General features: G+C 40.7%; 1 protein-coding gene across 5 annotated transcripts in view; it reads right to left on the bottom strand.

The window, feature by feature from the left end:
• The window catches only part of AFF2 (ALF transcription elongation factor 2), a 332765-nt gene that overhangs the window by 133822 nt on the left and 171661 nt on the right, over positions 1 to 27282 (bottom strand). For all 5 annotated transcript variants that reach the window (XM_071442529.1, XM_071442527.1, XM_071442528.1 and 2 more), the window contains exon 4: positions 20504 to 20548. In XM_071442529.1, coding sequence (XP_071298630.1) covers positions 20504 to 20548 — 45 coding nt within the window. The remainder of the gene's footprint in view (positions 1 to 20503; positions 20549 to 27282) is intronic.

Consider the following 27282-nt stretch of genomic DNA (forward strand, 5'->3'; position numbering starts at 1 on the left):
AATTACAGTTGTCCCTCCCAAATTATGTGTCATACAGGAGAGAGAAAGGAAAACTCTGCACCATGGTGCTCAGTCAGTGGGACAGGCAGACACGTTGACTTCCTTGGGCAGATGGGCCAGGCTGCACCCCTGCAAGAATTTCTGGGTTCCTGCTGTGGAGCCCAGGGCCAGTTTTCACTAGACAAACCCAAATGGTGGCAATGAGGTGGAAAGGAGCAATTGCTGAATGGCTCATCCCTCCTGGTGTGTGAGGCTGTGGCAGGTCAGAGCACAATTAAATGGCACTGATTTTCTGACCTCTGCACAGGGGAAGGCAGAAAACGATTTCAGCATCCCCTGAACCTTTCTGTGAGATAATATAATCCAAATCCTGCATGCCTTGGCCAAAGCTTTTGCCATGGAGGTTGCTTTGTGGCAAATCTCTTCATAGCAAAATGATGAAACAGAGAATATATCACATAATTAAAAGAGGGCCAAGCATTCTGATTGAAGACAGAAATGAAGAATATTCTAGAACTACAATTATAGGCTTGACCTCAGTCTCTTTCTGCCCACACAGAAAATGCACAGAGAGCCTGGGATCCATGGGGAGGTGATGCCAGCAAACATTTCAGAATATTGCCTGTCAAAACACATATAGTATCCACTGCCTACCTACTTGGCAGGCTGAAGTGTAAGCAAACCTAGTCATGTCCCTATCAGGGGACACGTGAATATAAAACAGTGGGAAAAGGAGCCTGCTATTATTTGAGGAAATTCAACTACAAGGTAAGACATTCTGCCTCCACTGATGTTAAGACTATCCAATCTCTGTGTTTACAGAATGACCTCATGAGCACCAAAACCTCTACAAAGGTACAACCTAGCTACATGGAAGCATTTCACTTCAATTCTCCCTGCAATGAAAATTATTGGACAGAAAATTCCAGATAGGATCACACACGTGCAACACAAACATTTAAAGCTCATATAAACCATACAAACCAACTGTGTGTGGAAGGAGGAAGAAAGTTGATATTTAGCTAAAGAAACAGACCTACATCTACTTACAGCCAGAGCACTGCTGACCAAAGAACCTTGAGTGGTGGTAGAGAAAGTTTTGAGTTCACTCATCTGAAAAATTTCACTTCAACATGTCTGGGCAGCAACCCCACCCTGCCCACCACACAGCTGCATATTGCAGTCACACAGAGCTGAGCTACAGAAGGACATGCACAAATGGCACTGCACTGTTGTCAGTGAAGGGTCAAAATCCCAACCCCACACCCTGCAGGGATGTGACTGCTTAGCTCACTCCTGCTCCCTTCCTTCAGCACAGACAGGTTACTCTGGAGCATCAGGAGAAAAGATGTCATTTGTTTAATCATCCACATGACTTCACCATTTTTCCTTGTGCTCCAATTTCTTCTGGAGGTCCCTCATCCTTAAGTACTTGCTAAGCTCTATTTTGTTTAGCTTGTGAAATCTGATATATTCACCTTCTAATATGTTAAAACTATAAAGAGCCACACTGCTGGTGTGTGTTGAATATGCATCCATTAAGATGTGTCTGTAACCACCTCAGTTTGTAAACACCTGGGAAAATAGACAGGGAATTAAATGAGCGTTTTTTTCCAGGAAAAGTTAAAACACTTTAATCAATCCAAATTTGGAAGTATTTAGAAATTCCTGGAAGTAAAAATAATAAAAGCAAGCATATGAAACACTTTAAAGAGGAATTTAATGGAAACAAAGTAATCCCACAAAATTGAGTTAGGATTTATTTTCACATGGTTTGGACTTAAAATAATTCCAAAATCATGTTAACTGTTGGAGTGGGTAGATGACTGCTATAGAAGCATGCATTTTTTTTTACAGACCTGGAGATTAAATGAGAAAGTAAACCTGCACTGTTTCTTGGCTTAAAAGTCACTGTGGTCCTCTGATGTAGTAACATCAAGCATCCTCCTTTCTGAAAATTATTTAAACATTGTTTTAATTGACTCCATGTGTTTTATTTATTAGAGCTAGACATGCTTGTCTCTTCAGCTAAGTCTGGGGTTTTTTTGGCTATAAAAGCCCTCAGGTAAGTAACTAAGAAGGACACATGCAGACACGATCTAATGAATCACCCAAAACACAAATACCCCAAGCAAACCTTCCAAGCGATGCAGAGGTACAAGGCCAAATAATGATTTAAATGGAAGGAGAGGACTGGGGAAGGATTTAAATTTGCAAGTTTTTAAGGAAGAGGTCAGAGAGAGAGAATTGAGTACAGGGGATATGGGGCAGATGGTAAATAGCTTTACAAAACCAGTCCCTAAAATTAATAGCTGCCTTCAAGATTTATTTCCTGTCTCTGTATTTCATTTTTCCATCATTTCCTTCTTGTTCAAAAGAAAGTGTACCATGTTTTTAAGTACAGATAAAAGCACTGAGCCTGGCTCTCTGAGACCATTATGGAAAAAAAGAAGCAGGATTGTGTACTCTGTGTTCCTACTGAGGCAGCTTCCCTTCCTAGTGTGCTCTGAACTGCTTAGCCTGATCTAATTTGAAGTCTCCCAAGATACAGGGCTCATGCTACTTCCCTTGGGAGAACTGAGGGGAGACATGAGAACAGCCTTTAATTACAGAAAGAGCTGTTCCTAAAGGAGAGAATAATCTGTTCTCCAGCTTTATGGAGGATATGAACTTCAACTGCAGCCAGAAAAATTCCAGTTAGAGGTAAGAGAAAGCTCTTAAATGGTAAGGATCCTGGAGCACTGCAACAGATTGCTCAGAGGGCTCCATGGACTCCATCTGTGCAAGAACATCCCTAAGAACAGATAAGCACACATCAGTCAGGCACAGCTTAGGCAGAATTGATTCCTACACTGGGACAGGGATCTGTAGGAGATGATGAGATTTCTAAGACCCTTCCCAGCTCTTTTGTTGTTCTGTAGTTTTGATAGATCAGAACTGGTTTGGCCAAGCCCCACCCTTACTGCTTCTCTTGTGGATACCTCCACAAAAAGGCAGAAACAAAGCTACAATCCCTTTTTTTCTCTTCTGTGGCCACCAAGGCAGTCTCAGGACCAACATTTTCCCACAATATTTTCCCCATCATTAGAGGGCAGCCAGTGGAGCAGGAGGACCATCCCTACACACATCTCTAGCAATAAATTCAGCATGAGGCCACTGCTGCTAAAGAGACCTTACCTGTGATATTCTCTGTCAAATGACCCTCTCTTTAAAATCTTAGCTGACTTTTAGTACTTTTAAATCTTAGCTAAATCTATTGCTTTAAAATTCCTCCAATTTTTGGAGACACAACATGTTAAAGTTGCATTCAGAAAAAAATAATATGTGAAGAATAGATGTTCTGTGGTTATTACAAACTTGATGTTACAGCTGGTGCTAAGCAACCTACTGCCTTGATTGAATAAAGATAGGAATAAATACAGCCAAGTGATTTACCATTTATTAAAGACCCTATTAATGATTTATTAATGTTTTATTAACTATTTATCAATGCAACCCTTGTAAAAAGCCTGTCTTGTTTCACAGCATCTTTCTGGTTTCTGCATTTATACAAAACTGATCAAACTCTCTCTGGTAGGAAGCCAGTAATGTATGAGGGGCAGCCACACTTTCTGTGTGAGATGCATACTGAATTAAAAACCATCTCAGCCTGTTTCAACTTTGGGGGAAAGGCTAAGGAAAGAATGGATATATAGATATATATTTATACTTGGGAACGATAAGCAAATGACACTAAAGCCTAAAGGAACACAAAGACAATCAACCTATGGGTTGTTTTTATTCATATTCTTTATGAAGGAATGCATAATTTGAACAAGCAGCTGGAAATACCCTGACCAGTAATCTGGCCTGCTTTATACTGGGTCAAAGGCTTCCTTAGGAAGGGATTTTGATACATTTTTGGTATTGACATGGACATGATAAATTCATTAATATACATTGATTATGATGTTTCAGCATTTAAAAAAAAATCTCATCAAAGGGATTCCACACCTTTTTCCCTGTGAGAGGAAAAAAAATTAAAAGACTTTGGTGATGGCCTCCAAAGAAAGCTATTTTTCCTGTTATGAATGTTAAAGCTGAAAACCTTTTACTTGTGCAATTGTTTTAGCAAATTTATTACGAGGGGCTAGTGCCCAGCACATATATTTTGAGGAACAATGTGGTGGCATCTACAATAATGTCTTTGTCATACTACAATTTATCTTGTTACTGTCTCAAAAACTGCTTGAAAGACAATTGGAAATACAGTGCATACATGCCTGAGTTTATTATTGAGAAACTAGAGTTGATTCCACAAAAAAACCCCATTTTTCTGACCACAGCCTAAACCACAGCGTTCACCTGTGGGTTTATCAATGATGACTAATAAGTTCCCTTTGCCAGCTGGGGAATAGGATGCATTCCATATCATCCAATGTCAAATTAATATTTCTTTCCATTTTAACAAGAAGGGGACAGACAAAAATTATATTCTGTGAAAATGAATATAGAAATTGCTTTAGAAGCCACTTGTGGTTGACTATAAATTTTACAGCATATGTTTTTCTTTCCTACTTTGTTAGCATTTGGAAACCCACAAAGAAATATGGGTATTTTCTTTTTCTGTTGAGTTTCTCAGTACTCTATGACTCCTGTATACCTCAAACTTTTCAATATATTTTCCTCATACTGTAGCTTTTATAACTAATAACACTCATATTCTTTGCTTAAAGCATTTACAAGACAATAAAAAAAAAAGTAAATCATGATTGATGCACTTACTGCTCTAACCAATCTTGTGTGTGTGAAGAAAAACAATGCTCCATTACAGTGAGAAGGTATCTCAGCTCAAGAGGCTGTTTCAGGGGGAGAGTAATGAAGCCACAGCACATGAACCCACACTGGACTCAATTTCACAAGTCTGCTACAGTCCTAGGGAAAGCATAGCCTGTAAAAGTGTGTGTGCCCTGGCCAAGGATGCAGCTCCCTGCTGGGCCTGGCCCCAAATGCCCATGCTGTGTGTACAGGAGCTTACCCCCAAGGCTCCTCTGTCAAACACAGTCAATGCTTTTCTCCAAGGTGCATCAGGATAATTTTCTTCAGGGTCCACCTCAGGAAGATTCTATGGTCAAAATGAATGTATTGAATGTACTATATTGCCTAGGACAATCAATCCTTCAGCTCGACACCAAGCAGGTTTTGTGCCCTTCAGCACCTTCTCATGTGTTCTTAGCATTTTTAGGAGCATGCAGCACAATCCCCTATGGACCCACTATAAAACATTATATACTCATTATATTGGAGCTGCACAGAACCAGAGATCTGTATCCCTACTCCTGCCTGCCAGTCTTAGACTCCCAGTATGAGTAAAGTGCATGTAGGACACGGGGAGTTCACAGAATATAACTGGCAAAAAAAATCACACAATGTAAAAAATGAAGCAGGACCTAACAGCAAGCACATGGAACAGCTTTCCTGATAAGTTTTATGTGATGAGAGATTAAGAGTTCAGTAGGAAATGGGGATGTTGGAAGTCATGAAGCCAAAGGTAGATACACCCAGCATGTGTGACAGCCTCTCTGACCACCATGTCTTTGTCTTCCAGCACTGTCTGAGCTTCCAGCCAAAGCCCAGGATATGAGCAGGAGCCAGTGCTGTCTTTGGGATGAGCCATGAGCTTCCAAATGGTGCAAAGACAGGCATATACTGAGCAGAAATAATGACACTGACTGGAGTGGTGACTCTGCTTCCCAGCCAGGACAGGCAGGAGGAATCCTGTCAGCTGCAGGAATGTGGGGATTGTTAAGGACAGGCCATAATGTGGTGTGCAAGGAGAGGATGATCAGAGTTTTGCCAGGCACACAGGAGATGCTGGGCCACAGGAGGTGCTCCTGTTTCTATATAACTGTTCCTCTGCACAGACCTACTGATGGGCCAGGAACATCAACTGTCAGGATGGCTCAGACTCGAGGTCCTGCTCCTCTGGGATGCCACAGACACTGTTTGGTGTGTGTCTTCCACTGAGCACTTCAGGAACACCAAGGCAATCATGAGGACAAAATCCTGATCCCTCCATACTTACAAATTCTCAGCTGTGCTGAGACCTTTTCTGTTTAATATAGCATCCAGAACTGGATATTGGGTTCACACAAGCTAACACCAGTTTTAGAAATCCATAATACACCCATAAATATTCAGGTGCCTGCAGTCACATGTACCAAACCCAGTTCCAGGAGGGGAGGCATCCTCCAGCTGTCACTCCTGGTAAATGAATTAATGGCTTTGTTGCCCAGCACACAGAACCAGACCCTGCTTTGTACAGTGCAAAACTTCCTACTCTTGGCAGCTTCTCAACCCCACTGAGATGCACTGCCATATCCCACTGATTTTATTTATTCAAAATAATACTTGTTGGTAACATCCCCAGGGATGGCACATCTTATTGTCACAAGGGCCCCACGAGGTAGGAAGTATGCATTGAACTGTTAAATACAACATAAGATCCTGGCACTACAAGAGTATAGTATAAACAAAGGCACAATAAGTCATAAAAAGCTAATTCTTTCAAAAGTTACTAATACCAACATTTAATTTCATCTCAGCAATTCAAAAAACATTGGCAAAAAACCCATTCTCCAAGTAAATAAGCAACTGTGTTTTGAAACTATTCACTGCTGGCACTTGTTTAAGGGAATCTGGTAATTTGTTCCATCCATCCTCAGCTTCACAAGCAAGAAAGCATGTCTTGAATTGCCTGTTTTCTTCTCTGAAACTTAGGGTTCACACCAAGAAGAGCGCAGAACTATAATTTACAGTTACAAAACAAGACTACTCCTACCCTAAGGCACTCCACTGTGTGCATTTATACAATACATTACATCATCTCCTTTACATTGCCAGATGTAATCAATTCATACAAGTACAACAGGGTTTTTTCATACAAGTACAACAGGGTGTTATATAGTTACAGGACAAGACCTTATCAATGGAATTTATTATAAAATGCATTAAATTTCTGAAGCAACTTATGGCAGCATAGTGAAAAAAATCTCTAAATTCAATATCAGGCAAAATTAGATTGCTAAACCACAAACCCCCTTGTTCTGTAAGCTTAGCACAGAAACTGTGTAAGTTGTACATTGTGCAATAATTTTTAGACCCATGTAACCAGCTTATAACTTACATCCTGACAATGTGATGAAACTGAGTCCAAAAATCATGAGGAATTTGAAAGCATTAACTTGTGCCAGAAAATACCAGCTCTGGCCTTAAAACAGGAGCATTAATTACCTGAAACAGTATATAGGGGAAATTAAGAAACCAAGTTAGGCAACTAATTTAAATTTAAAGCCCAATTCTTTTGTTTAAGCCATGATTTGCTCTCATTAAAATTGGACTCTGAGTTGTTACTCATCAAATACAAAGAAATGAAGCTACCACACACTGCTGTACAATACACACTGAAATCCTTACAAAAGCTGTTTCTTTGCCTTCCAAACCAAGACTCTGCCAGATCTCTTATTCTGCTTACCACACAAGCAGTACTGCAGCAGGGTTTTCCTGCGTGGGTGTGCCAGGGTAGCATTTGTTTTTTATGTTGTTACACAGTCTCATCACCCCCACTGTAATGCTGTTAAACCAGCAGTCTGAGGCTGAAGTGAAGACACAGTGAACACCTAGAAAGGCTGAAACCTGCCCTTACAGAGCTGTCTTTTTTCACCATTCCTCTTCCTTCTTTATGTGAGGCTCTCCCTGCCACGTGTCTCAGTCGAGAACTTGCTTCTCCCTTCAAGCATGAAGAATTCACTTTCCCCTGTGAAGCACGGTTATCTTCCCATAAGTGCCTACTTCAGAGACTAGGAATGTTCTGTGGGGCACAAACTGTCTCATTTTTTGTCTTATGCAATGCCTAGGGCAGTGGTAAAACTTCTGAATATTGTCTGAAAATTTGGAATGGAGATTATAGGCTGAAAAATCCAATGGGTGTGTCCAAAAATGTATGGATAACACAGGCACAGCTTGATGAGTATTCAGCAAGCCCTGGATATACAAAGCCTGATGATTGGTTCCTCTAATTTTGTCACCTTGGTTTCTTTTGTAAAGTTAAAAATCTTAGCATGTCTGCCATACAAGACATTATGGGTCCTCATCTGTAACACAGAGGTGGCGTCCTTGCTGCCTTTCATGCTCAACCCTTTAATTCTGTTCTCTTACAGAGAAAGACCTAACCAGACACCTGAAACCCTCTCATGCAACCTGCCATTTATTATAGTAATTTTAGCCTTTGGAAAAGAACAAACATTTCAGTCTGAATTTCCTTTTCCTCACTTGCACCTTGAAGCAGGTCTGTTCCTGCATCTGTGTGTCCTGTAAATCATGCCAACACTCCCCTTTGATCCACTCCTGCTAAGCTAACAGGTGTAGAAAAAATGGATGTATGTTATAGAAGATGTTTTGATACAACATATACTTTTTTGGCATGTCAGCCTTATCCAAATAAACCAGCTTAAACAGTAAAGAAAACTGAAGCCAAAACATGCTGAGGTCTTTTTTGATCTCCTTTAAGGTATGGAGGCTTCAGAGTATTTCTGGTAGACAGATTCCCACAGTTGCATACATTTGATTCCTCATTTCCCAGCATGTTCTTTCTTACAAAGCTAGTTGGAGGCTGGAAATGTTAAATACTCGGGACTGCCACTAAGACATACAACAGCTGAGGATGCCTGGTCCCACACAGAGCAGTCCCAGTGTCTGAAATCAGTGTGTTCTGACTGTGCACCAGATTGATAGAGCCTCCTGTGTCTGCATTTTTAAAAACTTCTGACAGCAAACTACATTGAAACAAACTAACTCCTAAAAACAGGGCTGAAAAAGGGCAAAGTCCATAACCTTCCTGTCTCAAAGCACTACACTACTTCTTTTCCCACAGGAAAATCAATGAATAGGACACAAAAGGCACAGCACTGAAATGCTGTAAATTCAGTGCTCCAGCATTTAAACATCGTATCTCTACATTACCAGACGATGACATGTATTGTCTTTTTTGCTTCTAGATGGCCCAAAAGGAATAGCAAAGTGTTCATTAGTAATAGTTTATCAGGGACTGTGTGAGCAATTTGGAACAAACTTGGAGCAAGCCCAAGAAAAGACCACCCAGCAGACCCATGGCTGCCTAGTTAGCTCCAAGCAGTGCTGGAGTGACACAGCTCCAGCTGGTGTCAAACACTGACAGCTACCAGCTACCAAGCAAAGATGAACTGGAGTAAACATGTCAAAGGATGGTGGGGGATTTTTTTTTTTTTTGTTTGTTTTTTTATTTTGGTTTTTTTTTTTAAGTATGAAGTGGAATGTATTATTATGTTCGAGCCACTACCAAAAGGAGTGGTTGATCTCGCTTTGCTGGAGACACACAAAGGCTGGATGCAATAACATGGCATTCTTTTTGAAGGGTAACTTGTGTTGTAAGTGAAAGATGCTAGAAAACGACAATGCTGCTGCAAAGTAGACAGAATGATACATTTAGTCAAATTCCCAGTCTAAGCCTTTTCAAAGAACACAAGCAGTTAGTGCAACATTCCTTAGGGTTCCTGTATCCTTTCAAAGATGATCGCTTTCTTGTAGTTTACACTTATCATATTAAGAAAAATGGTAATGAGGAGATCATGACAACCTCTTTTAAAAGAAACAATGACTCAATTGCCAAGGAAAAAAAGGAGTGATAACTATTTTCATGGAAAGAAGCCTCCAGTGAACGCTTCACTGTTGAAACTATGTTCTTTGTTTTTGTCTGAACTCAGGAATGACAAGGGGCTGCTCTTCAAAAAAATTCTAAGCACCAGTTTTCATTTGATTGGTACATTACTTTTTCAGATAACTGGCAGTTCAGACCTCTTGTTGAAAAGATTAGGGACTCAAGAGGCTAGAAATGATAAAATACTGGAATAAGTGGGAAGGGATTAATTGGCTTAATTTAAAAAAAAAAAAAAATCAAGTCACTACTGGGAATGTGCCTACAAACCAAACATGAATTGTTTTTATCCTACGGCTCAGAAGAGTATTTTTAAAGGTTACTGTACCTTGGTGTACACAACATTTTCTTTAGTAAGATATACTCATGGCAAAGAAATTAACGGACTACAAAGCCCAAAGGGGCTTTTAACACTCAATGCTTGTGCAATAAATGCCATCAGAAGATCTCAAAGCATCCCTCACAAAAGATCAGTACCTGCCATTTTCTAGCTTGGCTCCAGAGCTGACATTTGGTCCACACTTTAAACCCCTCAATCAACCCACAGCAAACACAATGAATAATACAACTCTGCCCATTTTTTTTCCTGTTAACCACCCATGCCAGTCTGCTATGCCCTTGTGGGTTCATGTTTCACCCTGCCAAGTACCAGTAGGTATTTCCACCTCCCCAGCAATATTTGCTCACACATTGAACAGAAATTTCGGAACAGAGAAAACATTTAAACAAGAGCTGTAGAGTGTTGATAACAGGTTTCTAATGACAGCCACAACAAGCCCTGGCCCCAGGAGCTCTGGAAGGCCATGCAGGAACGCTTTCAGCAGGTAGAGCACACAGGGCATGCAGAATGTTTTAAAACAAATCTGGGCACTTGGTTCAGACCCTAAGATTCTTGTTTGGGAGACAGCTTTACTCTCCTGCCTCTGAACAATGGTCAAAAAACACCTCAAAGCCCTGAAGAAATCAAATCGTCTTCATTCTACTGCTAGAACCCGACATTTTCTTCAGCTGACTTCTGCAAGGCTGGGTGCCTGTGTGACTGCTTTTAAATCAAAAAGAAATGTGATAAATTCATTAAGGAAAAAAAAAATACAAAAAACCACTCTGGTCAGATTTTCCAGTTATCCAAAGAAATTGTTACACCACTGACAAATCAATGTGGCAGGATCTACTGGCTAATTAAACAAATGTGACAATTTTACTGTGACAATTCGAAAACACTCAAAATCACCACCTATCCACAGTGTGCATTCTTCTCAAATGTATATTAAAACCCATGTAGTGTAATAAGAAATTGAAAGCAACTTACATATTCAATAAAAACACAATTATAAGCATAATTTGAAATGTACAGCTAAAATAGATTGGAAGTTCATAAGGTTTGTCAGAACATTAAATTCAATGGCACGCTTTCTTTAAAGAAATGTTAGAAATTCAGATAAGCCACAGTATGTAGCATAATTTTAAATATCTGATAGAGTCTTGCTTTTGCCCAATTATCACACCAACAATTCCAGCTGAGGACATCAATGCATTTTGCTAACAACTAATTTAACTTTCAACAATGGCAGTGTGGGTGAGGTTCTATTTCACCATTTCACAGAAGGAGACACAGTGGAGCAAAGGGGCATCTCAAGGTTATTCAGCAAGATCAAAGGTAGGATGTTTTATCCAAGTCTATGTATTGAAGCATTTATTGAGAGGGTGTTCAAAGATGTGAGAAGATGAACCATACCAGTCTTTCACTGGCAGATTTGAAGTGGTGTATTCTGAAGACTGACAGCTGGAACAATCTCCACTGGTAAGAAGGAAGATGCTTTCAGAAAGAACTCTGCTGACTATGGAGCATGACAGACCAATGGCACACAGCAAAGACAGGAATTCTCCTCCCCAAAAGGCAGATTCTAGAGCTATTCTCACTGCAGAATGTGGAACAACTTGAACTTAAGACAGATGATGATCACAAGACTGCCTGACCACATCAGGCTCCTTCCACAAACCTCATGGGGGCTGGCAAGTCTGACTATGTGTCACCATATGACTCTTCGCAAGGAAAAGTCCACCTGCTTGTCCAAGGGGTCTCTCAGGAGGAAATAAAATAAGTTTTGGTCCATACATCAGTTGGTGTCTGCATTCTTGCCTTAAGAAGAAGTTAGGAGTGGCTTCAGTTCAACTCAGACCTCACTGTGTTATGAAAATGGCAACAAGCATTCCTGGTAACTGCTGTTACAGAACACTTCCACCCATCTCTGAGCTCAACAATGGAGATTCAAAGTTGAAACTTCAGGTTTGCTCCAGGTGTCAACTTTTTCCTGTACTCTTTATTTTTCCTCAAGGAGCTCAGAGCAGTAAAGCATCAAAAGTTGCAACATGCAGGTGTAGATAAAGCATAAAGGGGGAAACTGAGCATGCCTCAAGTACCTGGTGTCTTTTTGATCCATCACTTTAATTTCCCTAGTGCTTTCCTTGCATATGTTTCTTTTAACCATCAATTATTTTTTTATTGTCATAGCCAAAAACTTCAGAGGGGAATTTCAAAAATGTAAGCTCTTGAAACTGTTTCTGAAGGTTTGTCTAGTTACATCTCCCAGTCCAGTCTTCCCTTGAACACTGCTAGCCCTTTCCTAGTCTGCTTCTTTTGACTAATTGTGATTAGACTAAGTCATCCTTCATGGACCCCATGAGCCTCCTCAGCAGAGCTGACTTACAGGGAAGCTTTCTACCAGGATTTAAATCATGCAACATTTGCCCTCAGGGCTGCAAAAATGGAGCTCTTCCCATTTGTGAGAGAGTAAGAGCCACAGAAGATGTTACAGACATTTCAAACCAGAATTGTTTCCAAAGCATGCATTCATTTCAGAAAGTCTAACACAATTTTAATATGTTTTCAATGTCTTCATTCTGTGCCGAAAGCAATTTGTAATGTAGACTACACATTCTTAATCTATTTAAATGAAAGGTAACATTGCTAGCAGTTTAAACACTCAGTGCCCATATTTACCATGTTTCACTCTGACAGGACAAGATGAAATAACAAAAATGATTAATCTGAGACCAGAGAAATATTTTACTACCTGTATCTCAAAATAGGACTAGATTTTTTTGCTTAATGCTCTGTCAGTAAGCTGTGTAAGTGGAGTATGGGAGCTTCAGATGGCTTTTCTGCTTGGCCACACTGCAAAATGTCATTTTGGAATCAGCAGCAGCACTCCAGGACACACAACAGGCTCTGGAGTTCTTAATCATGTTTTTATACAACATAAACTCATGAGCCCACAAGGTCCTTAGGAGAGGATACCTGGTACAGCTAGAGCCAAACACTGAAACACCACAGTGGTGTTTAAAATTTTCCACCCTGTTCAGCACTTTTTCTGTTCATGGGAGCATAAAAGGTCAGAGTTGATCTGACAAGTCAGATTCCTTGGGTCTGTTTTCTTTCACACTTTCACTCCAGGATAAGGGAATCGCTCTTTAGTCACAAGGATGAAAAAGGATGGGAATTCAGGTCCCACGGGTCTCCAAATTGGGAGCAGGAATCTTACTTTTATGACATTCTCCACTCAACTGCAAGACTCCACCAAATTGTTTTCCCACATTTTTCATCTCTTTCACTTATTTCTGGAACTGCAAAACTTAGTGGTATTTGAAAAAGTAATATATAAAATAACCAATGTTTTTAAGTTCTGTAGAGAGTGCATTTGATCTTCCCAAAGAGTTGCAAAACTTACTATATTTTCCTCCAAGAGAATAACTTTGTTTCAATTACTTTCTTGTTTGAACTGGTTTTAAAACAATTACTTTGTATAGTCTCATAAAAAGTAATTATTTTTATCATAACAGAGTACTTAATCAGAGTGAGGATGCTGAGCATGTAACTATTGCAATACATAGTGGATTGTCTCTGAGCTGACTTTCAATGAGGGAGAGAAACTAAAAATGCTTGTTTTGGTGAAAAGAGATGCTGAAGAGCTTGGAAAACAAAGTTCACTCCTTCACTGGCAGTCATTCACTTATCATTTATCATGGGAGTACTTTGTTTCTCTTCAGGAGCAGCAATACATGTCCAAACTCTCGTAATGTCAGCTCACTTTACAGTAATTTTAGTAGCAATGGTAAATCTGGCAATGATGGCAGAATTATATCATACTTCTGAAATCAGCAATATTTCAATTTGGCAGTACAAAAATATGTGCTAAAATATTATGGTAAAGGAGATAAGAAAACAGAATTGAATAGTGAGTTTGAAACAGGTGCACAGCAATCTCTTTCTCTTTTCCTGAATACCTTTTGTAATCTTTTTTTATTGTTACAGTGTAGACAGGCTGCAATAGACCCACATAATGATCAGATTTTACATTTCAAAGTTCTTTGCTAAATAATTTATTTAATACTGCTATGAAAATAAAACCTTTATTTGATAAATGTGCCTGCAAGCTGGAATCAGACCTTGCTTGTCTGTCCTGACAAAGGTCTAATCTTTTGCTGCATTACATCTTGAAGAGGCATTTATCCCTGTAACAGGCAGGTGCAGAACACCAGCTTTCGAGCACAGGAAACTCTGCACACCCACGCGCATTTGTCAGAGCAGACAGCCAACCTTTCCTCCCTGTCACCTCCCCAGCAGCACAGCCTGCCCTGCCTTCAGCTGGCAGCACCAAGCAGATTTATGCTAGAGATCCACACCACAAGTGTAGATCACCTCACATGTAACCTGTGCAATCCAGCTGTGCAATGGGGGCCCACAAACAACAGGCTCAGCCAAGCACTGGGCATCGACCCACCAGCTTCCCACCCTGCCAGCCTGAAGGCAGCGCTGAGATTTAGACGTGAGGCACCCTCAAGTTAAAGCAGGCACCTTTGGGATAGTGCTCCTGAACTGCTTTTCTCATAGGTGCCACCATAATGTTGTCACTGGAAAGGTGAATGGCCAAAAATTTGGATAATCCTTTTCTGCCACGGTCAGGGGCAGCACATGGGGGCCAAGGGTGTGCTCTGGGCTGGGATGACCTAAGACTGCCCTTTCCAGCTCCCAAAGAGCCTTCTGCACTCCAAGTTTACACCAGGCTGTCCTCAAACGACTCCAACTATTGATGTCACCCTTCCTGTGTGCATTCTGGACAGTGCACAAAACGCTGGGAAAAGGATTCTTTCAACCTTCCTGGAATTGCTGCTGATTGCAACAATTGTGGTGATAATGTTTGTGGTGATACTGAGACCAAAACTGAGCTGATCACCTACCAAACCAGGAAGGAGCTGTTCTCAAGGAAATATTCAGCATTTCCATTTTCTGGAGTGAGACCACATCTGGAGATGTGCTCATCAGAACAAAGAACAGGTCTCTGCCTTTATGTATACCTAAAGTAATGCAGAGGTAACTAATTTTTTATTTTATAACAGCAGCAGCAATGTAAGTGGAACTGCTGCCAATTTATACCAGTGTGGGAGGAAGAAGAATTCAATGAACTCAAATGAGATCAGAGGTCAGTGGAATTACCCCTTGATTTATATTGATGTGAGAGCAGAAACTGGTTCTGCCTCCATTGAGAAAGTGCTGATAAAAAGCTTGAAAATGCAATGGCTTAGAAATTGCTTAGAAATTAATTGTTTTTATCCATCCAAATCTTTGTGTACATAAGCAAAGTCTGAAGGAAAAAAAAACAACTCTCAAAGCAGGCTATTACCCGTTCCATGCATGCTTTCAAAGGCTGCACGCCAGAGCAGGGACAAAGGCCACAGATCCACATTTACACTTGGGTTAACTTTTCAATCCATTTTTTCATTTCAATAGAAATAATAAATCACCTTATCCAGGAGAAAGAAGCAGCTTGACACAAAACATACGGTGCTGGGCTATTTTTATAGCACACCTAAGACGTATAGGGATTCATTTATTTACTCAGCTATTTAAAAGTGGCTACTCTTACTCATTCTCTGGACAGCTAAATGCCAGGTTGCTAAGTTACTGTTACTTGACATCATCTCCTCCCCAACGTGTTCCCACATTTGACAGGTTCACATGATTTACTAGGCCAGTCAGCTCGTTATTCACTTGTCCAGTGACGTCTGGATAATCATTTTAAATTCACATCATGTCCTCCCCAGCAAGCCCCCAGACTCCACATGAAAATATTTAAACTACTCGTCAGCTACTAAGTGCATTTGTAACCACACTGGACAGCATACCTGTATTTTTCAAATTACAATTATTATAATTAGGTTTAGCATCATTCTTCAATGTTGTTTGTATTTTAGAAGAGAAAACAATTACTGAGGGGCAAATAATGGGCTGTATCTGTTACAGTCTAATTTTGCTATATGAACAGCTCACTTCAGCTGAGGTGAGATATATTAAATCCGTTAGAGCTTTCAATTGGCATGAGGAAGGTAATCTTACACATAATTTGCAGAGTCAAGGGCATTTTCACCTGCTGATCAATTTACATATTCTCCCATGTCATTAGACAGGAGCTAGTCATCAGAAGACGACCATACAAATTACAGACTTTGCTCATTTAACTCCAGTCATTTTTACACTTATTACAATCTGAACTATATTTGGGATCTGTTTTGCTTCCAGACTGGAAAGCTTCTAATTAGTATCACAGTTGTCCACATACCATCAGAAGTCCATCTAGTTACTTGATGCCTTCCTACTGTGAATATGCAGATACAAGAATTCTTTTGTTCCTCCAAGCAGGGACAGATTTCCAGACAGCAGAGCCTGCCCGGGTGGTTACGATACAGCCACGAGAGCTGCAGTGCTGGGTTATGTCCAATTGATTGCCTGAACACCCAGCCCAAACTTCCAATTTACACTCTGAGTCCTCCAGAACATGTAGTTAAAAATAATTTCCTTTCTCTCCCATGCAGTGTTGTGTGGTTATCAACTCTTTAGCCAGGGCACATCAGGGCTAAGGAAGCCCCGTGCTCCCCCTTCTGTGCTCTCCACAGACCACAGACCGGAAAAGGATCACTGCTTTTCACCCTCAGTGTCACCTACACCCCTCCTTTCCCTGGGCCAGCACATGGCTCACATCACAGGCAGTGACAGCAAGGCACTGATGGAAAGCACTGGTACAAGTGGCACAAGTAACAGCTTTGGAGACTGGTTGTAAATGTCAGCTCTCCCGCCCCATCTGCACTTTGGATCAAAACATTTCAATGAACTCATTTTTCAATGGATGCACATAGCAAGTGACAACTTAATTTAAATCTATATTAACAAAATGTGAATTACACAGACATACTTTTAATTGCCTGTCTTCCATATTATCCACACTTTCAAAACCACTGCATTGGCTGGAAAAATGACCCCAACACATTTTGGAACAGAAAAATGTGTAGACCACCAGGTATTTGCCTTTATCTTTCAGTTTGGTATTAGCAGCTTGTATTAAATGCAATCTGTGCTATCATTACTATTTGGCCTTAGTTGCATAAGAGATGATGATGATGATTACTATTATTATGTTTTATTATTATTTTTCACAACCTTCTCAGCCATCCTGGTTAGAAAAATAAAATCAGCAGGAGACTGGTCTGCCATTAACCTTTGGCTGTAGTACTGGGAACAGTCCTTAAACCATTTACACAAGATGACATAAGTAGCTAAGTGTTTCAGGAAATCTAAAGGACTGTGAAATTTTGTCTCTGAAGACTCAGGGGTCTGAATGAAGTCAAGACCTTTCCCCTCACTTGGTTGAAAATTTTAGAATATAAATTCAATTAAACCTTTTTCTCCAAGACGGGGAAAAAAAAAAAGCAGAAGACAGATTAAGAATTACAAACCTCTACAATTACAGAAACCATTAATCAAGTTCAGCTTGAAAAAAGAGCTATGTAAAATCAGAGGTCACAGATCTTTGCAGGAGTACCTCTTCCTTGTAAAGTCTAGCAAGAAACTCTTGAGAGTTACTGTGTCTTTCTGAGGGATGGAACTGAATTAATTCCTCAACTTAAAAACACACAAAAAAATCAAAATCAGGAAAAAAAAAGCAAAATTAAAGGTATGCATTGCTCCAAGGGTGAGTGCCAGGCAGAGCACCCTTCCCCAGCTCTTTGGGGAGCAGACAGCAGACACAGCCCAGAGCAGAAACTGGCAGGGCTTGCTAATGGTTTGGTTGGTCAAAATACACAATTACAGCCCAGTTGACCACTTTTGGGGCTTGACTGTCTTGGAATCCTTTGTGCTTACCTTGTAACATCCCTGACAGGACAGAAATGTGAATATCATGGTGTTTTCACTGAGAGAAGCTCCCATGAGGGAGCTGAGACCAACACTCCCAAAAGTTCATCAGAGCCTATGTAAATGGCCCTGAAAGGCCAAGAAGTACCTGTCAGGGCTGGAAACTTAATCTAGGTTCTTAAAGTGCAAATTTCTGCTGAAACCAAGGGTCATTCTTTCATCTGGAGCAGCCAGCCTGAATCTTCTGACACGGTTTCCATGGGGAGCCAAAGACTGGATTTTGACCACTGCTGGGCATCACATTCTCTTACTTATTTTCTCTCCATTGCCTGTCAAGTAGAATATGATACCCTGCATGCAGCCAAAACACATTTCCTGCTAGCTTGTTCTGCAGCATAAATTTGAGAAGAACAAAGTAAAACACTGACAAAACCCAGGTACTTCTAGTGCCAGGTGTGCTTCAGTACCTCATGTGGCTGGAATCCTGAGCTGTTGCCCTGAGGGCATCCAGGGCATCCTGGGGCTGGGGTCTGCTGGGTCTTTGCTGAGCAGTCCCAAAGCAGCTCAGGGTTGCTGTGCTCACACAGGCAGGGCTGTACAGCCCAGTGCAGGCAGGTTACAAAAGGCTGAAGGCAGCCTGTGGGTGCCCAGAACAGCCCAATGCTGAGGGCACAGAGCCCCTGGGAAGCAGCACGAAATCTCCCTCCTGCCCATGGAGGGGAGGACCCTGGGGCAACCATGGCTGAGGTCCATGTGCCAAGGCTGTATCTGCACCCCAGCACAGGTGTCATGTGCTCCAGGTGCCTTCTGGCCATGCCTGACAGGTTTACTCCAGGATGGGCATGAGGGATGCCTCTGGCCAACTGCAGCCATAGTCCAGAAAGATTTGCTGGTTTGTATCCCTTTTTCACAGGTCCATTACATGACCTTGTGAGAGAGATCCCCAGAGACATGGAATCCTGCTAAATCCCTGCTCTGTCCATCCCAAAAGTGCCCCCAAGGTCAATGGCCCACTGGTGGCAGGAGTGGGGACTCTGCTGGTCATCCCCGTTCTCTAAAGGCAACAGAAAATCCTGCTCCAATCTCAACAGGTTTCAGAAGGAAGCCCAGGACATTGTGCTTGTTTGTTGACTCAAATGACAGTCATGGCATAGGAAATAGGGTCACCATCTTGATTAGAAAAAAGACATTTATGCTTCCTGTGATTAAATGCGCTGTTCCCACATTGAAAGTGTCACCTGGATGACTGATCCCTGAAATTCACCCTATCACATTTTCTTTTGATGCTTTTTACTGAAAACAATTGCTTTCACCTAGCAACAAGTCATTCATCCCAAATATAGTAATGAACTTAATTTAAATATATAAATGGAAGAAGACATTTTAAATGTACTAAGAACTTTGCAGAACCTTTCAACATTTCCTTTGCTTTTGCTCCCTTAGTGTTCTATAGGTAATAAATCTCTGCTCACTTTGAAGGTTGAAAGTAAATATTATTTACTTCCTTGCATTCATTGCTCCTGGGTGCTCATGGAGGATCTTCTCCCTAATGGCAGGTCTGCACAAGCACATCTGCCTGCTGCCTCAACACACTTCTGCAGCAACACTGCCACCCCATAAGGACATCTAGAGCAGCCCAAGATAATGTGTGTACAGAAACCAGGAGCAAGTTTTCCAAGCTATTTAATTCTGAATTGCAATGAATAGTGAGAAGCTTATTTTATTTTATAAGCAGAGTAAGTCTTTGCAAACAAGCTGGCATGACTGTTACACATGATTTCAGGTCTGGGTAGGTCTGCAGCACTACCTCCAGTAACAAGGACATGGCTGGCACAAATTCCCACTGAAATTTTAATCCCTTCTACACCACACATCAGCTGGTTGGCTGGCAATCCCAGGCAGGTAGCTCTGACAGATGGGAAACTCAACCCATGAGGAGAAAAACCTAAATCTGAGAGAGGGACTGGTGGGTGGCAAAACTGCCCCCAGGCAAATCTCACTGGCAACAGGGAACCCCAAAGTTGGGGTGTCTGAGGAAAAGCCCATCTTACACTGAGAGAAAGGCATACAACTTGTGCATACTCCCTTTTTCTTATTACATGATCTTGTTGCAATTAAGCCATTCTTAGTTTGGAGTAGCAATTTTCTGTATTCAACCACTGACCAAAGATCACAGAAAAAAACATGTCTGTAAGTCTTTAACAAAACCATGAATGATGAGCAATTGTAGTCTAGAGGAAGGAGGAAGGCTGTAGGTCAGCTTGTGAGTAGAAGAATTAAAGCAACTGCACCTCAGGGTAGGAGAGAAATGTGTCCTGGATAGACTCAGGGACTGAGAGCTTGAAAAGAACAGGAACATGTGTAAATCCTGACTGAAACAAGCTGGCATATGCAGAGTCTTAGGTGAACTGATCTCACTAAGGAGTACCCTGGGCTTACCCCCTGTCTGTGTCTCTTAATACAGACCCACTGATATGTTATTATTTGACTACAGTGTTAAAGACAGCCCTATAAACCCTCTCCTTGGAAGATGAAAATAACAGCACTACAATTATACAGGAGGTAAAAAAGCAAAGGGTATTACTTACCCGCAGTATTTCTTCCACACAGCTGGAGTCATTGGGAAGGGCAACCTAGGTTTAAAGAAAAAAAAGAAATGTTTAGTCAGGTGCTGGATGCAAAGTTCAACCACACAGGTGAACAGCTAACAAGCAACTGCCTCTGTTTGAAGACTGCTGTATCCATGCTTGCTGCCTACCAAATTTTCCAGTTCAGATCAACATAAATCATCAGCAGGACCCATTTTGTCAAAAGTTGTTTTTTTCTTCCACACTGCTTTGTGTTCCTAACAACACTTTTGAAGCAATAAAGTACTCTGATTTCCTCACAGTTGAGAACTGGCAGTGGAATTGCCTGAAACTTCTGTAATTGAAGAAGATCCCACTGTTACTCCTATCGGCAGCCTTCAGAGAGAGGGCAAGGTTTGGTTTAACTTGCCACATGCTGCAGAGAAGGACAGAGGTGATAACAGGAGAAAGCTGTTATCATCAACTATCTTATCCTACAGCTTAATAGGCTAACAGCCCAGACAGCTCTTAAAACTTAAATATATACTGTAGTAAAATACTGGTTGGACTGTGAGGGTGGTTGCTGATTTTGTTGTCCCTCACTCCATCAGCCTGTTGCAGGTTCAGTGTCCTCTGCAGCCTGCACAGCACACAGGTATCCACCTCGAGAGGCCTGACAGCTGCTGCTTCCCCCCTTAAAACGATTCAATTCATCTCTGCACCCAACCACACCCACACACACACAGAGTGATGCTGCTAATATATTCCAATTGAGAATACTTGTTAAATGGCACTTACAGCATTTGCCACAATCCCTCATTCTAAGGATATGAAAGAGTACAAAACCTTTAAATACTGTGAACAATTACAGAAACAACAGGCAGGTGTGACCTGTGTGTGCAGCCACTCTGTGGCACTAGCAGAGAGCTGTGGTGGGCTCTTATCATGGGGTAAAGCGGCAGAGGAAGAGACAATATTCAGGAAGGGCCCAAAGCACAGGTAAATCCTTTGTGCCATAAATATTCAGTCAGATTTTCTGTCTGGTTCTTCTACCTTATTGCCCTTAGTAACTGGTTTGGTGAAAGACAGTCATGACTATACTTAATCCCTGTCATCCTAATCTGTGCTAGAGCTTGACCAGAGCACTGGCCATGGCCTTCTGCCTGCATTTCAGCCAGCACTAAGCTTCATGGGTAAATCCACACAGCTACAGAAGTCAAAGACCACAGAGACTTCTTAGATCACCAAGCTCATGCTCTGCTAATGCAGCAGATTTTCCCTATATCTTCTAGTACTATGGCTAGTCTGACCCAAAAACTGTAGGGAAATGGGTCTCCCATTCCTTCCCTTAATAAAATATGGAGTGCTGTAAACTACTTGGTACTTTCTTTATAATGGTTAAAATCTTGTTTTCAGTGTCAGCTCAGCTTTTCTGTAGAGCTCTTCCCACTACTAGAAGTAATCCATTACTTCCCTTCACATTTACACCATACACAGACATGAACTTTTTTTCGAATGCTCTATGTTCAACTTTTACCTTCTTTCCTGATAAACCAGATTTGCCTCCCCTTTGGCTTATTTCATCACTGTTCTCTGAATTCCCAACAGTTCATCAGTATCTTGGTAAAGGATTACTCAAGTGAATATGACTAAACCACAGGGATATTAGTGATTTTTATCTATTATAGATTATAATATTCCACAATATCACCTTAAAACTGTCAAACAACCAAAAAAAGAGCCTTACCTTTTGTCCCCAGTTTCTACTCAGCTCAAATTACCTACCAAGCCTGGCTGAGAACTGCCCATGTGTGGGCAGCATGAACTGCAACAGGCATGCAGTCCACCCTTACACAACAGGACTTGGACTTGATGGGACTTCTTTCAACTCCCTACTTTTCACTTAAATTATTTTTTTCCTCTCTCAATACTTTTAAGTTCTCGGCTCCTCTGTGTTTTCCATTCCTCACACCAGCTCCCCATTCAGTGAGGAATATGGTTAATCAAAAGGTTAGCAAGCAGGGGTATTGCTGCACTGTGCAGTGGGACAGAACACATGTCTCCAATACACGCCTCTTTTTTTGTTGAAAAACTAATATGTTGGACTATGAGAAAACAAAACAAACAGTCCTCCAAAAAGCTCACAGTGAACACATCAACCACAAAATTTCTCACCACAGAAACAGGAGCAGCCCAAAATCCAGCTGAGTGAGTCAGACTGGGAAGAGTGAGAGCAGGAGAGGTACAGAAGCTCTCTTTATTTAACACCCTTCCTACCATTACACATGCCAGCCATAATGGTTAGCCAAGGTACCACATGTATTTCTTTGTTTAGAAAAGTGATGACTGTGTCCCTCACTATTAATACAGGACAGAGCATGTTCTTGGTTGTCTCACAGTCCTCTCCCCACTCACAGCCCTGTTTAAGTTTATATTACTTCAGAACTAATGATGATAATAACAGTAAACATACAATTTTACTTTAATAAAGCCCACTATATATTATGCAATTGTAACCAGCTTCTGCTGGCAGCACTTGCTAATAACTTTAAATGCTCATGCATCAATTTAATTGTGTTAATGGCAAAGAAGATTTTAATAGCTTGACAGAACTTTTGTTCCCTTTAGCATTGCTTTGTTTTGAATCATTGTTATTAAAGTAATGCAAGATGTCAAAGTGCTGTGATTGTCATATAGGGAGATCCAAGTAGAAGAGAGCACAAAGAGGAAAACATTTAGATTGATGCAAACATTAAAAGAATAATTATTACAACATGGCTATCAGAGAGAAGATCAATGTAAGAGTCTTTCAGTACATTACTATTAATGGATTTCTAAAGAAATGAGACCATTTTTCTAAATTCATGCTGCAGTTGCACATTCTAAGAGACTTGAAAGGCACAGATCTATTAGAAATTTAGAGTGTCTTGAAAAAAAAAAGAAAAAACAACCTCTCGACCTTTCAAAGTGTGAATTAAAAATTGCAAGTTTAATTGTCCATAAACACTCATGTTCCGCTAACAAGTGTGAGCGGGCCCACATGGCACACCATGGCATCCAAGCACAGATTCACTGGGACAGAATGAAACAGAGCAGATACAATATTCATCACTTCCCCAAGTGCTAGTGCTACAACAAATTGTTATTAGATCTGCCATTAATAAACTGCCACAATCCTCTTGTAGTTTAGTCAAGATTGGACATTCATCCCATACTACTACTTTCCTAATTAATAAAAATCAAGCATTTTAGGACCCATTATGTGATTCTCCATCCCTCCTCTCTCTTCTTCAGCTTTCATCACTAATCAGAGTCTAAAAAGGAGGGCACAGTTTGCACTTGTGCATGCTCTTGGCGCTTTTCTTCCTTTATGAGCAGCGTGGCCGAGCTCAGCTGAAAGGACAGATTCCAGAAATTTGGCTTCTGCAAGACTGAGTGGTTGCAATTCACATCATGAGCTCTTCTCTCAGCCAGCAGTGCATTCACAAACCCCAGACTGAAGAACAGCACATAAGCTGCAGACAGACGTCCTGAGGTAATAAAACTTCAATCAAAGCAAGGAGATTTCACAACAGCTACATGCTACACTGAACTCATCTTCCAATTTCCTTTTAATCTGGCACACCTCTTTTGCATCAAAATGCTTCATGTTTACTTTTAAATATTGCTTGCTAAAAAAAAAAAAAAAAGAAAAAAGAAAAAAAAGGAAAAAAGGAAAGGTCAGATGGTCAAATATTCCACCTAATACAAGCCACTATTCAACAGCTTTCTTCACTTTTTGGTCTCACAGGAGAGAGGAAAGAGCTTAAATGATGTGGAACCAACGGGTTTAATGTATGGCTTGGGTGGCTCAGTGCTGAACTTTAAAGGGAGGGAAGGAGGGCAGAAATCTAAGAGTGAGGGAACAGTAGCCTTTAATGTTATACAGATCAAATGACATTGGGTGAATGGTTACAATATCTGATGAGTCCCGTTGGTCTAACCTTCCATTTATTCATTCTACAGTTCCTTGACTAGTCTTACCTCCTGGACAATTTATAACCTGCATGAGATCAGATTTTGTTTTCGTGGCACAGAAATATCATACAAAGACTCTTCTCCCTGTAATTTACATCCAACAGCAGATATTTCTCAGAAATGTTAGCAACACAATCTTCCAACAGACTTGTGAAAACAGTTCTGAAAATTCAAATGCAGTGCCATAAAGCAGAAATACACCATGAATAATGTCTTTGCCAGAAGTGACCGACTACACTTTCATCTGTATAAACTGTTCATGAACAATCTCCCTGGTTTTATTGACACACAATTGGCATTCAACAAGTAATCTCTTCTTCCTATCTTTGTTTTATTGAAAAGGTAAGTGTATCATGGAAAATGAATGTAGGAGTCCACTCATTTCTTGCACATGAGTACCTGTGTGCTTATACATCAAGAGCTCAGCTTTCCTTGTCATCTCCTTTATCAAGGAATCCATTTTGACTCTGGGGAAATGAAGCTCGTGCTACTGTTTACTCCTTCAAACACAAATTGATTTTTCACTCGCCAGCATGAAAAGATCCTGTGCGTGAGCCTTGATTGATCATTTCCAGTGTGCACCACACAGTGATATCAGGAAAACACTTAGAAAACCAGAAATAGCTAAAGGAGGACAGTCAGCAGAGGCCTTGTCCTCTGAGTGCCTTCAGCTCCTGCCAGGCTTCCCATTAACAGAGAGTGCTTTGTTTTTCTGATTTTTTTCTGATTGATACAAGTGGGAGATAGATGGGGCAATACTAAGACTAGCAGAATTTCCAGATACAACACCCTGGACTGGATGGTGTTTGAACATCCTCCCAGCCTGTATGAACCTATGGTTCAATTCTTGCAATAAGCACATTACAAATCTGAGAACATGCAATACTTCAGCTGCACTTGTCATACACACCCATGTCTTTCCAGCACCACCTTTTCTTTGACTGCCACCAGTATTTTCTTGCACACTCAGGCTTCATTTCTCCACTTTAATACTCTCAACATTCCCCTCAGCTGCCATCTGACTACACATTTCTCCTCCTGAGAAGATTGTTCCATTTTTACTTCAAGTAAAGTTCACAGCACTGCCCAAACTCCCTTGGAATGTTTCACAGCTCATGATCCTGCTTCCTTTCTCAATACCAAGTCCAAAAAGTGTCACTCATGTTAAAGACACCTGAAATAGATGCCAGCTAATCTCACCAGCTGGGAGGCTCTTGGCTCTTCCTTACTAACCTTAGTGCAAGTGTGTAAGAATGGAAGCAGCAAAAGAGCAAGGAATGAATATTGCAAGCTGACAGTAGGGTTTTTCTGGTGTATTTGATATTTGTGGAGATATCACCAGTATACTTCAGGGCTGTATGTTTGCATTTTAGAGGAAACTGAATGAAGTCAAACATGGTGGTATTAAAAGGAAAAAAAAAAAAACAAACAAGCCCAAAATTGCTCCCTTGGTATTCAAATACATACATGTGTTTTCCACAGGCTTATTCATTTTCAAGGGAGCCATTTGTGGGTCCTAAATAATGCATATCCACTGTTTTCTTTTAGTGCCTCCACCATCCTGGAACCAAAATACCATGAGAAGACTACATTTCCCATTATTTTAACCCCAGAAATATCTCCTGGGGCTTATTAAAATGTCTGTGGAAATAGATACTTTTCTTATATATAAAAAATTAGGAGAGAAAGAAAATCTATTGCCTAAAACAAAATACAGAATGCTGCTCCTCTGTTCTCCTTTAATACAAATACTGCAGAAACTGTGTAAAATATGCATTTACTGGAGAACCTGAAAACACAAAAGAGTTTTAAGGAATGAGTTAATTCATTTGTTGAGCTAAGGCAGCCTGGCCTGCAGTCAGAGCTGCTTGTCCAGAGGTGGCCAGAGAAGTTTATGCCTTTTCCCCATAGTACCTTATCTAGGAAAAACAACTTACTGGAGTGGTCCAAAACATGACTGAATCAGACTCACACCAATTTTAGTGACCTTCCCAAAAGGTCTCTAGCTCAGAAGCCAAAGCTGCCCACAATGGGTACCTTTAGCTTCATTCAAAACCCAGTGACTCTTGTATGCTCCTCTCCTAGAGCCAGACAGACCTGTGCAGTCACACCAGAGCGGTGACAAACCCCACACTGAAAGGGATTCAGTTTCATCTCCCTACAAAGAACTCAGCTTACAATGACCTTTTCTACCAGTCTGAGCAAGCCCAACTATATGTTTTTTCCACTGAGCAAGCCAAATGTTTTTTCACTGGCATTTAGTTCTGCTACAGCAACTTTAAAACCAGACTGACCTGGATGTGACAATTATACTTTTCTTGTTCTTCTCAGTATGTGTTGAATTTAGTTCATTTTTTCCTTTTTAATTTCTTTGGTGTTTTCTTTTAACAACACCATTTCAGTGTTGATCAGCATGAAACAGTCTCCATGAAAGTACAATATGCTGATGTTCAATTTAAACTCAATGGTTCATCATTGTTTTCATGCAGTAAACTGCCAAACTCTATTAGAGAGGGAAGACTGATAAAGTGATCACTTACTTCAAGGTCTCCAGGGAGTTTCTTAATGTAGGTAAAGCTGCACATTTTACTTATGGAATATCCTGAATGTAGTATTTTAGAAAATCACTATAGTGATAATACCAGAGTATCTGATAAAGTCAGTATTAAGCCAGGTCCCAACAAAACTGACTTTTGCAGTACTTAATTTATGATCAAAACACTGGCTTGTAGAAAGGCTGTTACAACCATTTAATATTGGCAAAGAGCAAGGAAATTTGGAAT

This window comes from Agelaius tricolor, unplaced genomic scaffold, assembly GCF_023055355.1.
Source record: "Agelaius tricolor isolate 1412-34295 unplaced genomic scaffold, bAgeTri1.0.p SCAF_17, whole genome shotgun sequence".
NCBI lineage: Eukaryota > Metazoa > Chordata > Aves > Passeriformes > Icteridae > Agelaius > Agelaius tricolor.